The sequence below is a fragment of the Gobio gobio genome (genome assembly GCF_949357685.1).
Source record: "Gobio gobio genome assembly, chromosome: 18".
NCBI classification, from domain to species: Eukaryota; Metazoa; Chordata; class Actinopteri; order Cypriniformes; family Gobionidae; genus Gobio; species Gobio gobio.
In genome coordinates this window covers 47,052,577-47,066,451 of record NC_137111.1, presented here as the reverse complement: position 1 = coordinate 47,066,451, position 13,875 = coordinate 47,052,577, and the positions used below count along the sequence as shown (strand labels likewise).

The 13,875-nt window shown below is 37.5% G+C and overlaps 1 protein-coding gene across 4 annotated transcripts in view; it reads left to right on the top strand.

Moving 5' to 3' along the window:
* The window catches only part of arid4b (AT-rich interaction domain 4B), a 168,525-nt gene that overhangs the window by 64,847 nt on the left and 89,803 nt on the right, over window positions 1-13,875 (top strand). For all 4 annotated transcript variants that reach the window (XM_079843602.1, XM_079843604.1, XM_079843601.1 and 1 more), the window contains exons 4-5: window positions 6,295-6,360; window positions 10,755-10,845. In XM_079843602.1, coding sequence (XP_079699728.1) covers window positions 6,295-6,360; window positions 10,755-10,845 — 157 coding nt within the window. The remainder of the gene's footprint in view (window positions 1-6,294; window positions 6,361-10,754; window positions 10,846-13,875) is intronic.

Genomic DNA, 13,875 nt, shown 5'->3' with positions numbered 1-13,875 from the left:
TCACTCAAGAGATTTGTTCAAAAACGCTGGTTCATCCAGTAATGAAACAAGTGAAGTCTTTATGAGTGAGTCATTGAATCATTCACTCAAGAGATTCATTCAAAAACGCTGATTCATCCAGTAATGAAACAAGTGAAGTCTTTATGAGTGAGTCATTGAATCATTCACTCAAGAGATTTGTTCAAAAACGCTGGTTCATCCAGTAATGAAACAAGTGAAGTCTTTATGAGTGAGTCATTGAATCATTCACTCAAGAGATTTGTTCAAAAACGCTGGTTCATCCAGTAATGAAACAAGTGAAGTCTTTATGAGTGAGTCATTGAATCATTCACTCAAGAGATTTGTTCAAAAACGCTGGTTCATCCAGTGATGAAACAAGTCTTTGAGTTTTCAGAAAACAAGAAAAAATATCTCATTTAATTTTACTTATCTAGTAAATGCATCTTGATTTAAGACTTTTTAGATATTTAGACTGAAAACTAGACAAAAATACTAAATAAGAAAATCATGTTTGGCAGTGTGTGATGAAGTTGTAAAGCAAGAGGAGTTTTGATTGCTGTCCCTTCCGAGGACTCGTCCTCTCTCCTAATGAAATAATCCGGTTGTTTTCCTCCTTTCCCTCATCAGTGTGTCTCTCTCTCTCTCTCTCTCTCTCTCTCTCTCTCTCTCTCTCTCTCTCTCTCTCTCTCTCTCTCTCTCTCTCTCTCTCTCTCTCTCTCTCTCTCTCTCTCCGGTCTCCTCATGTTGTTCTCCTGATGGCTCTCTGGTGTTTTATAATTCCTCTCTCATAGCGCTGAGATGTGATTAGCTGCTCCTCACAATCCAGAGACCTTGTTCAAGGTTGTAATCATATTCCTGCTGTTGTACTACTGATGACATCATTGCGTCTGCCCCTCTCTCTCTCTCTCTCTCTCTCTCTCTCTCTCTCTCTCTCTCTCTCTCTCTCTCTCTCTCTCTCTCTCTCTCTCTCGGTTTGTTGGTGTTTATGCATCAGTCTTTACATTCACACTTGAAGTGCGTCTGAGAAATAAGAGCAGGGCATTATATCTCATCGCTGTCTGTGCGTTTATGCATGTGATTTATATACGCGTCACATCCTGATATGTATATGGTTATCTTAGTTGTGTGATTAAGGCATCTCTGTCTGATTTGTGGTATTTTCTTCACAGTTGTCTGTCTTGTGTTCCTGCAGTGTTATTCATTGATCATGTGTTTTTGTGTCCTGCAGATTTAAACATTGGTTTTCTGTCTTCCTGTAGCTCAGAAACAGTAGCACGTGGCACTAAAAACATCAAATGCATGAACTGAAAAAATAAATATATACCGCGATTTATATAAAGTCACTTTGGATAAAAGCATATGCCAAATGCATGAATGATGTGATGTTTTGAAAATGTACATTTTACAAATCCTGTTGATTATAAATATCTGGTCACAATAATTTTATTTAGCTGTCTGACCATGAGGTTTTAATTATTGGTTTTTAATTAGTGTTATTATTTTACTTAATTAATTTTTTTAAATATTTTATTGTTAATATTAATAATTAATGAATTATGTTTATTTTAATTGTTTATGATGTTTATTTTAATTAATTGTGCTGTTAAAATGTTAACACATGCAATTCATTTTTTCAGTTTATGCTGTAAAAATAGTTAAAGCAGCATCTGTTTTTTTCCGTTGTTTCATTACTGAATGATTCATTTGAGTGAATCTGTTGAGTCAACGATTCAGTGATTCATAAACAACTGCCTCATTACTGAATGAATCAGCCGTTTGAACGAATTGTTTGAACGAATTGACTCAATGACTCACTCATTTACTGTGCGTTCACACCAGACACGACTTGCACAAATAAATCACGCTATTTGCGCGTAGTTGGACGCTTGAACATTGAGTTTCCTCGCTTCATTCGCATGTGACATTCACTTCACAACAGACGCAAATTCACATCATGGGAGGGGCTTCTGCCAGCAGCTCGTCTCGTTGTGTAATGGCCGACATGGATTGTTTTAAAATACGGCGAATAAGCTCAATTTGCCGGCTTTAGCTAGCTTGTAGTCTCAATAGGGTGAATTCAGGGTGATTGGGACACTTTTTCCAAGTCCAATCCAATGGCAAAAAGTGTCCCAATCCCCCTGAAATCACCCGATGTAGAGCTCAAACTGAGGAAAGAGCGTTTTTTATAACATATCAGACTGTCCGTCCTCCTCACTCACTTTCTTCCAAGCAAGATCCTTTTTATCCCTGTTTGCAGGGTTTTTCCTACATTGAAAATTTTTTGGCGGCCGCCAAAACAAATTTTTGTCCTGCCAAAGCTTTATTTGATGAGTTATTGTGATTTACGAATGATGTAGAATAGATGCTGCGCTTGTAACCGAGTGTCAGAGAGAACGATCAGAGCTCCTCCCCCTCTCGCACACTCTCTGTCTTCAAAATAAGCATTAGCTTTCTAATATTTCACACGTCAATCAAAATCAAAAGGTCGGAAGACTGAATCCATGTTGCATGTGGCGCTATCAGACAATGTTTTCCTTTAATTACCGCTGGGTGTGAATTGCGCTCAAAAAACATTGACTGATTCTCTGACCAGCTCACATAAAGCATACTTTCAATAAACGGGAAACAAATCCTATCCGGTTATGAAGTGTTTTCTGTGTGTTGACAAATCTTTCGCGATGTTCTAACAGACGGGATTCACACACAACGCGTCTGCTAATGTCCGATTCACAACCTAATGACTCCTTTGAACCGAATCATTTCAACGACTGGTTAGAACAACTGATCTGTCCAACACTGAACTCACGAATCAGTTTAATCATTTACTCTGAACATCTGAAATGAGAGCACAAGTGTGCTTACACAATTTAGCAAGAGTGGGTGTAAGAGTTTAATTATCCACAGTCTTTCAGCTTATTTATGTTCACAATGTGTAGTAAAATAAATAGCCTATAAATCACTTAGTTTAGACTGGAGTGAGGTGAACCCAGAACAAAGTTGTTATTAGCTAGCTGATCATTTTATGAAATTGTATATGGCAGAAAATTAGGCTATTTGTTCATTTTTTTAATAGTACTTTTTAATATTGATATGATTATATACCAAAACAATTATCAGTAAATAGTGTAAAAATGAGGAACAAAAACAAACATCAAGGTATCCCACATGGAAAAATACTATAGTATATTATAGTAAAATTACTATAGTGTTTTTGAACCATACTATAGTAAAGATACAACAGTAAATTGTAGTATATTATAGTATTTACTACACTTTGTTAATTTACTGTAGTATATTTACTATAGTACGGTTCAAAAACACTATAGTATTTACTAGAGTAATTTTACTATAATATACTCTAGTATTTTTTCATGTGGGATCAAAATAAGATGAGCAAAAGTTACAAACTTTCTTTGAATTTATTTAAAATGTATTGTCAGTACTGTGCTTCCAGATCACGTGGGTAGGGTACTTTTTTACTGTGTGTGTGTGTGTGTGTGTGTGTATGGATGACCATGTCTGTCAGCCACCACCGAAGACCATTTTTGACCCAGGAAAAACCCTGTGTTTGTATAAAGTACGTACAGCTCCGGGTATCCACATATGATTTTGTCCTCATTGAATGACTACGTTTACATGGACAGCTGTAATCTAATTATTGACCTTATTCTGAATAAGACAATATTCTGATTAATGTGTTTACATGAGTTGCCTTTAGAATATTCGGCTCATGTTCCCGTTTTACATGTTATAGAAAATAGTTTGATTAATGGTGCGTCATTACGTCCCCATGCCATGCTGCGCTGTCCGACGTCCAATCATAGCGCGACTTTCATGGGTCTGTTCAAATCAATGGACTTTACCTGCGGGTTTCGCTGTTGGACAGTGACACTTTATAAAAACAAGTGATTTTTATACTTTTTCATGTAATTTTTATACATTATATATTGTGTTTTTCAGGGTTTTTTTTTGAAGAGACACTCCCCGTCTTGCCTCCTTCTTGACTGCCTACATTTCGAATAATCGCTTTGATTAATGATGAAAATTAAGGTTTCAAAATGGTGATTGTTTGGATTGTTTTCTCCTGCCGTCGAGCCACAGGCGTTCACTCAATGGCCATATGCCTCGCGAGCCTAGAGCTTCCCGACCGCTGTTGTAAGCAGACGATTATGAATCTGGGATTACTGATATCCGTGTCAGATTTTTTACGGTCTATGGTCAGAATGAGCAGTCAAGCAAGACACGCACTAACACGTCATGGCAGCAACATTTCAGACTGACAGATACGTAAAGCTACACTGTGTAACTTTTGTAGTTTATTCTTAGCTAAAAACACTTAGTTCTTTCAAAAATATGTGTGCTCATTAATGTATATTTACTTCTTTCAAGTAATAAAGTATTCTCGTAAGTTTATAATATGCCATTGAAAATACATACGGGTGAGGGGTTTGAATGCGGGTCGCCATGTTGCTCCTCCATCTTGAAAGTACATTAGCCAAAGAGGGACATACCCGTAAATTCAAGCTTCGCCTTTGGCGTTTTAACACTCGATGGCACCGTGTCGAATGTGGACGAGGGCGAACTGGAAGCCATGTTAATCTTGGACTAAATCGGCCACCGTAGGAGTTAAAACAAAATCGGAATTGAGAGGAAGAGAAACTAATACTCCACGTCTCCTTATTCGATTTTTGTTTAATTCGAGTATGGCTTTAACCGGATTAAGGTCATTAGAAATCGCTGTTTACATGTTAGTTTCTTCATCAGAGTATAGTCTTAATCAGATTAATATCGGAGTATTGTTGTCCATGTAAACGTACTGACTGTTGTCATTACTAGAGCAAGCTCCTGATTGGTTAACGCGGCGCGAATATCCGCCAAAGTTCAGATATTTCAACTTGCAGATGAGTCAAACGCCTGAAACGCTCAATTCGCGCCGCAGAATGTCTATTCGCGTCTTTAAATTGACTTAACATGTACATCACTCGCGCAAAGCGTTTCATTCGCGTCTGGTGTGAATGCACCATTAGACGGTCACCCGACGCCACCTACTGGTGGTTTAGTTTCGTGTTTAAAAGTCATTCTTTCCAACATTTCTTATTTGCATATTCAAAAATATTTAAAATAATCTCATAACATTATTTAAAGCAGTTGTAATTGTTCAGAGTAGATGATTTAATTTGACTGGTAACAGCCCGATCGTGTCTTTATTCTAATTTAATATATTGATCAAATGTAAGATTTTAAAATGAAAGATGAAGCATAGATACATTTAATAAGATTAGCGGAAAATGCTCTTTATAAAGGTAAAAATATCACAAATATGCAGATTTAAATATATCAAAGCTGAACACGCTTCAGAATAAATTACATTTACAACACAAAAAATGCCATTTCTTTCCGGACAAGTGAATGACCGGTCTAAGGACGAAGGACAAGCACATGGAAAGGGTCGAATCCTGTATGTATATGTGTGTGTGTGTGTGTGTGTGTATATATATACACACACACACACACACACACACACACACACATTGAGTGTAATTGAGGATTCGTTCGTCAGCGTTGACCTGCTGCAGAGCAATCAGAGCTCCATTAGACGTGACTGTGGCGAGATACTGAAGTGTGAGACTTATTGTCTCCTGTGACAACGACACACACACACACACACACACACACACACACGTCTCACTGATGATAGTCACTCCACAAGCCGCTCACACCACAGCTGGAGTTGTACATGTGTAACCATAAACACACAGTCACGTCCGTGTGAGAATGATCGGACTTCACAGAGTCAATCCACTACGGACTTTCTCATATTCTTGTTTATTATTAGTACGCTTGTGTATATTACACAATCAGCATATTTACATTCTGACAATGTTTCTATTCATGTAATCGGATTTAAATTAAATGCATTATTTATGTTTAGTTTGCGATTCAGACAATTCTTCTTCCTGTCATTCAAATGCCACATCCGTTTAATTCAGATTTCAGCTTCGTCTTAATAATGTGTGTTGTGGGTATTTGTGACATCTCGTCCCCCCCATCCTCTCGCACAGGATGTCTGATCCGCTCCTCTTTCCGTATAATGATCTTGTGTTCTGTGCCACACAGTGATTGGGTTACTCCGTGTGTTTGGTTTGATATCAACACGGGGACCTTCGGGTCTCTCTGGTGAGGATCTGGCTTCCTGATACGAGCGATCGATGCTTCTGGGCCTTTAGGGAAAGCCCTTCCGTGTTTCCTCTCCTCACTGACTGTGTGTGTGTGTGTGTGTGTGGCTCTTTCCAGGTCACCTTCAGACCGGACGCGTCCCATGCGGAGGTGCACGACGAGCACATCAGAGGACTTCTGAAGGTAAGAGCCGATCTGCCTCCTTCAGCACAAATACAGGCCGTGTTGCATCACATCCTGGGCCCGTATTCATAAAGAATCTTAATGCAAAGAGTCGCTCCTAGTGACAAAATTCTAAGAAAATTCTGTGGGCGTTTACTCTTAAAATTAACTAAAAAATCCTAGTAAAGAAAAAAGTAATTCAGAAAGCATCTTCACTCTTAAAAGAGGTCTTAAGGTCAAATTCGTTAGGAGCACAGACGAGGACTTTTAAGAGGCTTAAGAGTTTCTTTAGCAGTGGAGAAAATGGCAGAAAGAAGAAATGTGTTGCAGACGATGGATAACAGTGACTTAATAAGACGCTATAGATTAGATCGTGCAGGGATCATGTTTGTTGCATTAAAGGGGCTATATGCGTTTTTCTGAAATTTAAACTCGCGACTGACACCTGTGGCCAAAAAACAGAACTGCTCTCATTTTCTGCTGGCTCTCGCAGTGGTGGTGACGTCACATCCGCAGACAGCGCGGGAAAAGACGACCCGCCAGAAAATATGAAAAATAGGATACAGACTTATAGGTGCACCCACTGTGAGCGGACAAGGTGTCAGTATGCTCATCAGGAGATCTTTGAGTCATAAATGGTAAAATAAAAAGGCTATTGTTACGTTTATTTTGGGGAAAAAGTTGCATATAGTCCCTTTAAATCCAACTTTCAAACCACCAATTAAATAGACATGCCAGCAATCAGTGTAATTGGAAAGAGTGATAAAAATAAAATAAAATGGATTTTGAGGGGAAAAAATCAAACGTATTTCATATGGCCCTAAACGTAAATTAAACTTAATTGTATAAGTTTTATGATTTCAATTAATTAGACATGCTTTTTGATTACTAAAAGTTAATTTAACCAGAAAAAAACGGAATCCAGAAATTTTTTAAAGAAAAAATAATGAATTTGGGAAAAAAATGTATCGGAATTTGAGAAACAATTAAACGGAATTTGGGGGAAAATCTAATAAATTTTATACGGAATTTGAGAAAAAATCGAAAACATTTCATATAGAATTTGAGAAAAAAATCAAACATAATTTGGGAAAAAAATCAAACACATTTCATAGGGCTAGTGAGAATATGGAGGATATGTAAGAAAACAGCTCAGTTTTATTCAGAGGCTCAAACTGAGCAAAAAAATGCAAATATGCTGATATTTATATAGACATAAAGTAAATCAATGAGATCTAAAGGACGTTTGTACAGTTATACTGAGACTTTAACTTGATAAAACCTAAAATCTTATTGATCATTTACAGGCCTTATTAATGTACATATCAAATATGATAAAGTAGGCTTCATAGGGTTAAAGAATCTGCTCTTTACATACAGTAAAAGTAGACCGTGATCACATCTGTCAAGTTCCCAGAATGCATCACAATGACACGCTGGTTTGGACACGCTGTTCATGTTTGATGCCAGTCATCCATATAATCCTCTATTTCATATTTATATTGCGTTGAAATCTTTGTTTGTTTTCCCTTTCCTTTTCTTTTTTTTTTAGCTCAATCGTTTGTTTAAAATCTCCTGGTAAAGCAGCCATTGCATCTGTAGCTGTGATTATGAATATGACAGTAATTATTCTCCGCCGGCTGCCATCAGCTCATCAGAAAACATCTCGCTTATGTCTGGCAGAAGTGTTTGCTTTGAGCTCTTACTGACTCTTTTTCAGAGAGAATAAATGACAAATACAAGCAGTTCAAACATGAGGACGAGAGCAGACCAGATGAAACTCTCACGGCTGTCACAGCCCTTACACTTGATGGACAATAGCAATAAAATGCAAAACAATTAAATATATATATTATTATAATATACATATTAGTGCTGTCAATCGATTAAAAAACTGGTTCTGTGATCAATCACGATTAAAAACTATTAATATTTTTATATTATATATATATTTCACAGTTACTCTCCAAATTAATGTAGAAACAACTTAAAAACAGTATAATAATAATATTAAACTTTATTTATATAGCACTTTTCAGGCATATAATGCAGTTCAAAGTGCTTTACATAAAAAATCATGTTCCATACAAACATATACATCAAACATAAGAAATTAAAAAAAGGTAAAATGCAACATACAGAATAAAATACAAAACATATGATAAAAAATAAAATATGTTATAATATAAAATATTATATTTATATTTTAATTATTTGTTGTAATTTTTTTATGAATGAAGGCCAGTATCACTGATACTAAAACTGATACTGATGAAATTAAATATTAATGATAGACATTCAACATTTCAGTATTATTAAAAGTTATATCAATTTGTGAACTTAAAACAATCTTCACTTAAACCCATTAATAAATGTCATATTTACCTGTGTCTAACAGGTATGAAATATACATAAATTGAATAGTTAAAGTTCAAATTTAAGTTATCAAACAGTCTACACTGCATAAATAATCAATTAAATATAGATAACCCCTTATTAAAGGTGCACTATGTAAAACATTTTCAGGAAAATATCCCAAAAACCACTAGGCCAGTGTTATATATTTTGTTCAGTTGAGTACTTACAATATCCCAAATGTTTCCAACTATTTGTAAATCGTGAGAAATTACTATTTTACCCGAGGAACCGGGACGTGTGAGGGCGTGGCCTGTCGATGACATCAAATCTACGGTTTTATTGTGCAGAAACGCTTTCCTCTCACTGCAGTGTGAACAAGTGTCACAGCAGCCGCTGAGAGAACACACAGAGTAACGCCATCCCATCATCACAGGGTTTTTCCTGGGTCAAAAATGGTCTTCGGTGGTGGTTGACAGACATGGTCATCCATACACAAACACACACACACACACACACACACACACACACACACACACACACACACACACACACACACACACACACACACACACACACACACACACACACACACACACACACACACACACACACACACACACACACACACACACACACACAGTGAAAAAGTACCCTACCCACATGATCTGCAAGTGCAATACTGACAATACATTTTAAATAAATTCAAAGAAAGTTTGTAATTTTTGCTTCTTATTTTGATACCTTGATGTTTGTTTTTGTTCCTCATTTTTACACTATTTACAGATAACTGTTTTGGTATATAATCATATCAATATTAAAAAGTAGTATTAAAAAAATGAACAAATAGCCTAATTTTCTGCCATATACAATTTCATAAAATGATCAGCTAGCTAATAACAACTTTGTTCTGGGTTCACCTCACTCTAGTCTAAACTAAGTGATTTATAGGCTATTTATTTTACTACACATTGCGAACATAAATAAGATGAAAGACTGTGGATAATTAAACTCTTACACCCACTCTTGCTAAATTGTGTAAGCACACTTGTGTTCTCATTTCAGATGTTCTGAGTAAATGATTAAACTGATTCGTGAGTTCAGTGTTGGACAGATCAGTTGTTCTAACCAGTCGTTGAAATGATTCGGTTCTAATGAGTCATCAGGTGGCGAATCGGACATTAGCAGACGTGTTGTGTGTGAATCCCGTCTGTTAGAACATTATCAACACACAGAAAACACTTCATAACCGGATAGGATTTGTTCCCCGTTTATTGAAAGTATGCTTTATGTCAGCTGGTCAGAGAAGAGTCAACGTTTTTTGAGCGCAATTCACACCCAGCGGTAATTAAAGGAAAACATTGTCTGATAGCGCCACGTGCAACATGGATTCGGTCTTCCGACCTTTTGATTTTGATTGACGTAATATGTGAAATATTAGAAAGCTAAGAATGCTTATTTTGAAGACAGAGAGAGTGCTCTCTGATCGTTCTCTCTGTCACTCAGTTAACACAAGCGCAGCAGTCATCTACTACATCACTCATAAATCACAATAACTCATCAAACAAGGCTTTGGCAGGAGAAAAATTTGTTTCAATGTAGGAAAAACACTGCATCAACACACTCAGATGTGTCTAATATGATCATCAGAGCTGCGTTACCTCACACTCATGACCAGAGGAAGTGGAGCCGGCGACTGTGGCATAATAAAAGTCCCGCTGCTCGCGAGGCGTGTGTTGCGTTCATCTTATTAACAATCATAATATGTATGAATGTGTATGATAAAAAGGTGACCTTGAAATAGTGGCGTTAAAGGGGACGTGTGCCAGGGAAAAATTTGGGTGCACCTAAATAAAAAAGTTAGGCGCACCAGTGCAACCAAGGCAAAAAGTTAGTCTGAAGCCCTGTAGCTCACCGAACATGATAAACCCTCACAGCCGCTTCTAGATAAACACATTCCGGTTGCTTCTCTCCAGCTTCAGTGCTTTAAGTGCAGTCCCAGCGAGTGGTGCAACACAGTGAAAGCCTCTGAACGAGTGTGTGTGTTTCTCTGGTGTCAGGTGGGCGCTGTGGTCGAAGCCAAGAACCAAGACGGGATCTACCAGGAGGCCATCATCAACAAACTCACTGACGCCAGCCTCTACACCGTGGGTAAGCCATTACACTTCCTTCAGCGCTGCACAGCCGCTCAAACCCAAGAGGGAAATGACTCTGTCCTCGTTTTATGGTTTGCTTAAAGGGTTAGTTCACCCAAAAAGGAAAATTCTGTCATTAATTACTTCCCCTCATGTCGTTGGACACCCGTCAGACCTCCGTTCATCTTCAGAACACAAATGAAGATATTTTAGTGTAAATCTGATGCTGAGAAAGGCCTCCATTGACACAATGCACTTTACACTCTCAAGACCCTTAAAAGGCACTAAAGACGTCGTTACAAAGTCCATCTCACTACAGTGGTTCTACAATAACTTTATGGAGTGACGAGAATAGTTTTTGTTTGCAAAAAAACCCTAAATAACGACTTATATAGTGATGACGATTTCAAAACACGGCATCATGAAGCTTCGAAGCGTTATGAATCAGTGAGTCGAATGATGATTCGGATCGCGTGTCAAACCACCAAACTGCTGAATCGACTCACTGATTCATAACGCTTCGAAGCTTCATGAGGCCGTGTTTTGAAATCGTCATCACTATGTAAGTCGTTATTTGGGGTTTTTTTGCGCACAAAAACTATTCTCGCCGATTCATAAAGTTATTGTAGAACCACTGTAGTGAGATGGACTTTGTAACGACGTCTTTAGTATCTTTTAAGGGTCTTGAGAGTGAACCGTGCCATTGAGCCAATGGAGGCCTTTCAGAGCCATCAGATTTACACTAAAATATCTTCATTTGTGTCTGAAGATGAACGGAGGTCTGACGGGTGTCGAACGACATGAGGGGAAGTAATTAATGACAGAATTTTCATTTTTGGGTGAACTAACCCTTTAAGGTTGTGATTGTGTTTCATTGTATGTTAGAAGAATATGAGATGAGTCAGTCTCCATCTCTCACGAAAACATGAAATGTTGTTTTTATTCCTCATTCTGATGGCTTAATGTGAATATAGTGAGTCACAGCAGATGTTTTCTCCAGCAGATGGTTTGTGTGTCTATAATTTGACACTGTCGTTCTTTCCATTTAATTTGAACCATATTGTATGTTGTAGCTCCTAATGAAGTTTTATTCTCATTTGGTGTTCATAAACACATGATATGGACTCGCTTCATCTAGGGCTCTATGATTTCTGCAGTGTGGAAAACGCAGACAGAATCTAAAGATTTAAATCTGAATTCTGCGTGTCTCTGTGTGAATCAAGGTTATAATCGTTAACGAAAACGAACGAAACAACGAAAACTAGGTGGGAAAAAACATTGTTGTTAACTGAAATAAAAACGAGGCATTACAAAAAAACGATAACTGACCAAAACTGTAATGTGTGTTTGGCAAAACTAGCTCAAATAAAATAAAAATAAATACATTAAAGATCAAACGTCCTTAGTTTTCGTCTTTGTCAATGTCTTTCATAGAGCAAATAACGTTCAGTTGCATTTCCTTTCCCTGCGTCTCTCACTGACGCGTCTCACACACACACACACACACACACACACACACACACACACACACACACACACACACACACACACACACACACACACACACACACACACACACACACATGTTGGGTTTTCATGGTTTATGGGGACTTTCCATAGGCGTAATGGTTTTTATACTGTATAAACTGTATATTCTATCCCCCTACACTGCCCCTGCCCCTAAACCTACCCATCACACACACACACACACACACACACACACACACACACACACACACACACACACACACACACACACACACACACACACACACTGCCCCTGCCCCTGCCCCTAAACCTACCCATCACACACACACACACACACACTGCCCCTGCCCCTAAACCTACCCATCACACACACACACACACACACACACACACACACACACACACACACACACACACACACACACACACACACACACACACACACACACCCTGCCCCTAAACCTACCCATCACAGGAGACATTCTGTATTTTTACATTTTCAAAAAACATCACTTAGTCTGATTTATAAGATGTTTTCCTCATGGGGACCAAAAAATGTCCCCACAAGGACGAGGATTTCGGATATTGCCATCTTTGTGGGGACATTTTGTTTACCTTTACACAATCACAGAAAGTTAACTATTCGCAAGTTTGAGGTAAAATGCCCTCGGGTTGTCGATGTCAAAACACTATATAAGCTGTGATTCAAATATTAAATAATGTTATGTCGTTTGTTTACTTTTACACTGAATGTTTACTGCTTCAGTTCAGATGAGTGGGCTATTGTATAGGGTACATTTAGTAAAGGGTGTGAAAATTGTACAGCTGTGGTATTTGTATAGGTTTAGCTCCGTTTAGGTTTAGCTATATATTTGTATTTTAGTCGGTTGGCTCTTTAGGTTTTTTACTGGCACACGTCACACACACATTTTGCACTGAAGAGTGTTGAGTGTTTACATATTTGTGCCCATATGTACATTTTATGTACTGGTTTTATTTTTGAATTCATATTTTCTAAAATTGTATGATGTTTTTGTTGAGTTATTATTACACAATACTTTTTCTGACCTTTTTGAATCTTGCCCCTGACAAATAACCCAAATTCCAAAAAAAGACTAACACTAAAAAACTAAAACGAGGCATTTTCAAAAACTAAAAACTAAAATAAACTAGCAAACCTACTTTAAAAACCAATTAAAACTAAACTGTATTTAAAAACAAATGTCAAAACGAAAAAAAAAAACGAAAAAAAACGAATGAAAAATGCAAAACTATAATAACCTTGAATGAATGGTTTAATTTCACACACACACACACACACACACACACACACACACACACACACACACACACGTTTTCAGCCTCTGCCGTCTCACTGTGTGAGGACATGAACGCATGAACTTCATCTCCAGAGTCACTTCATCAACATTTACCGTTTAACTTGAGAAAAAATAAAATCATATCATAAACACACAGAAACTCAAACCTCTTCATGGCAACCCGTCAAAATAAAAGTTCAGTTTAACTTGAAGAAATTGTGACAGAAATATATTACAGT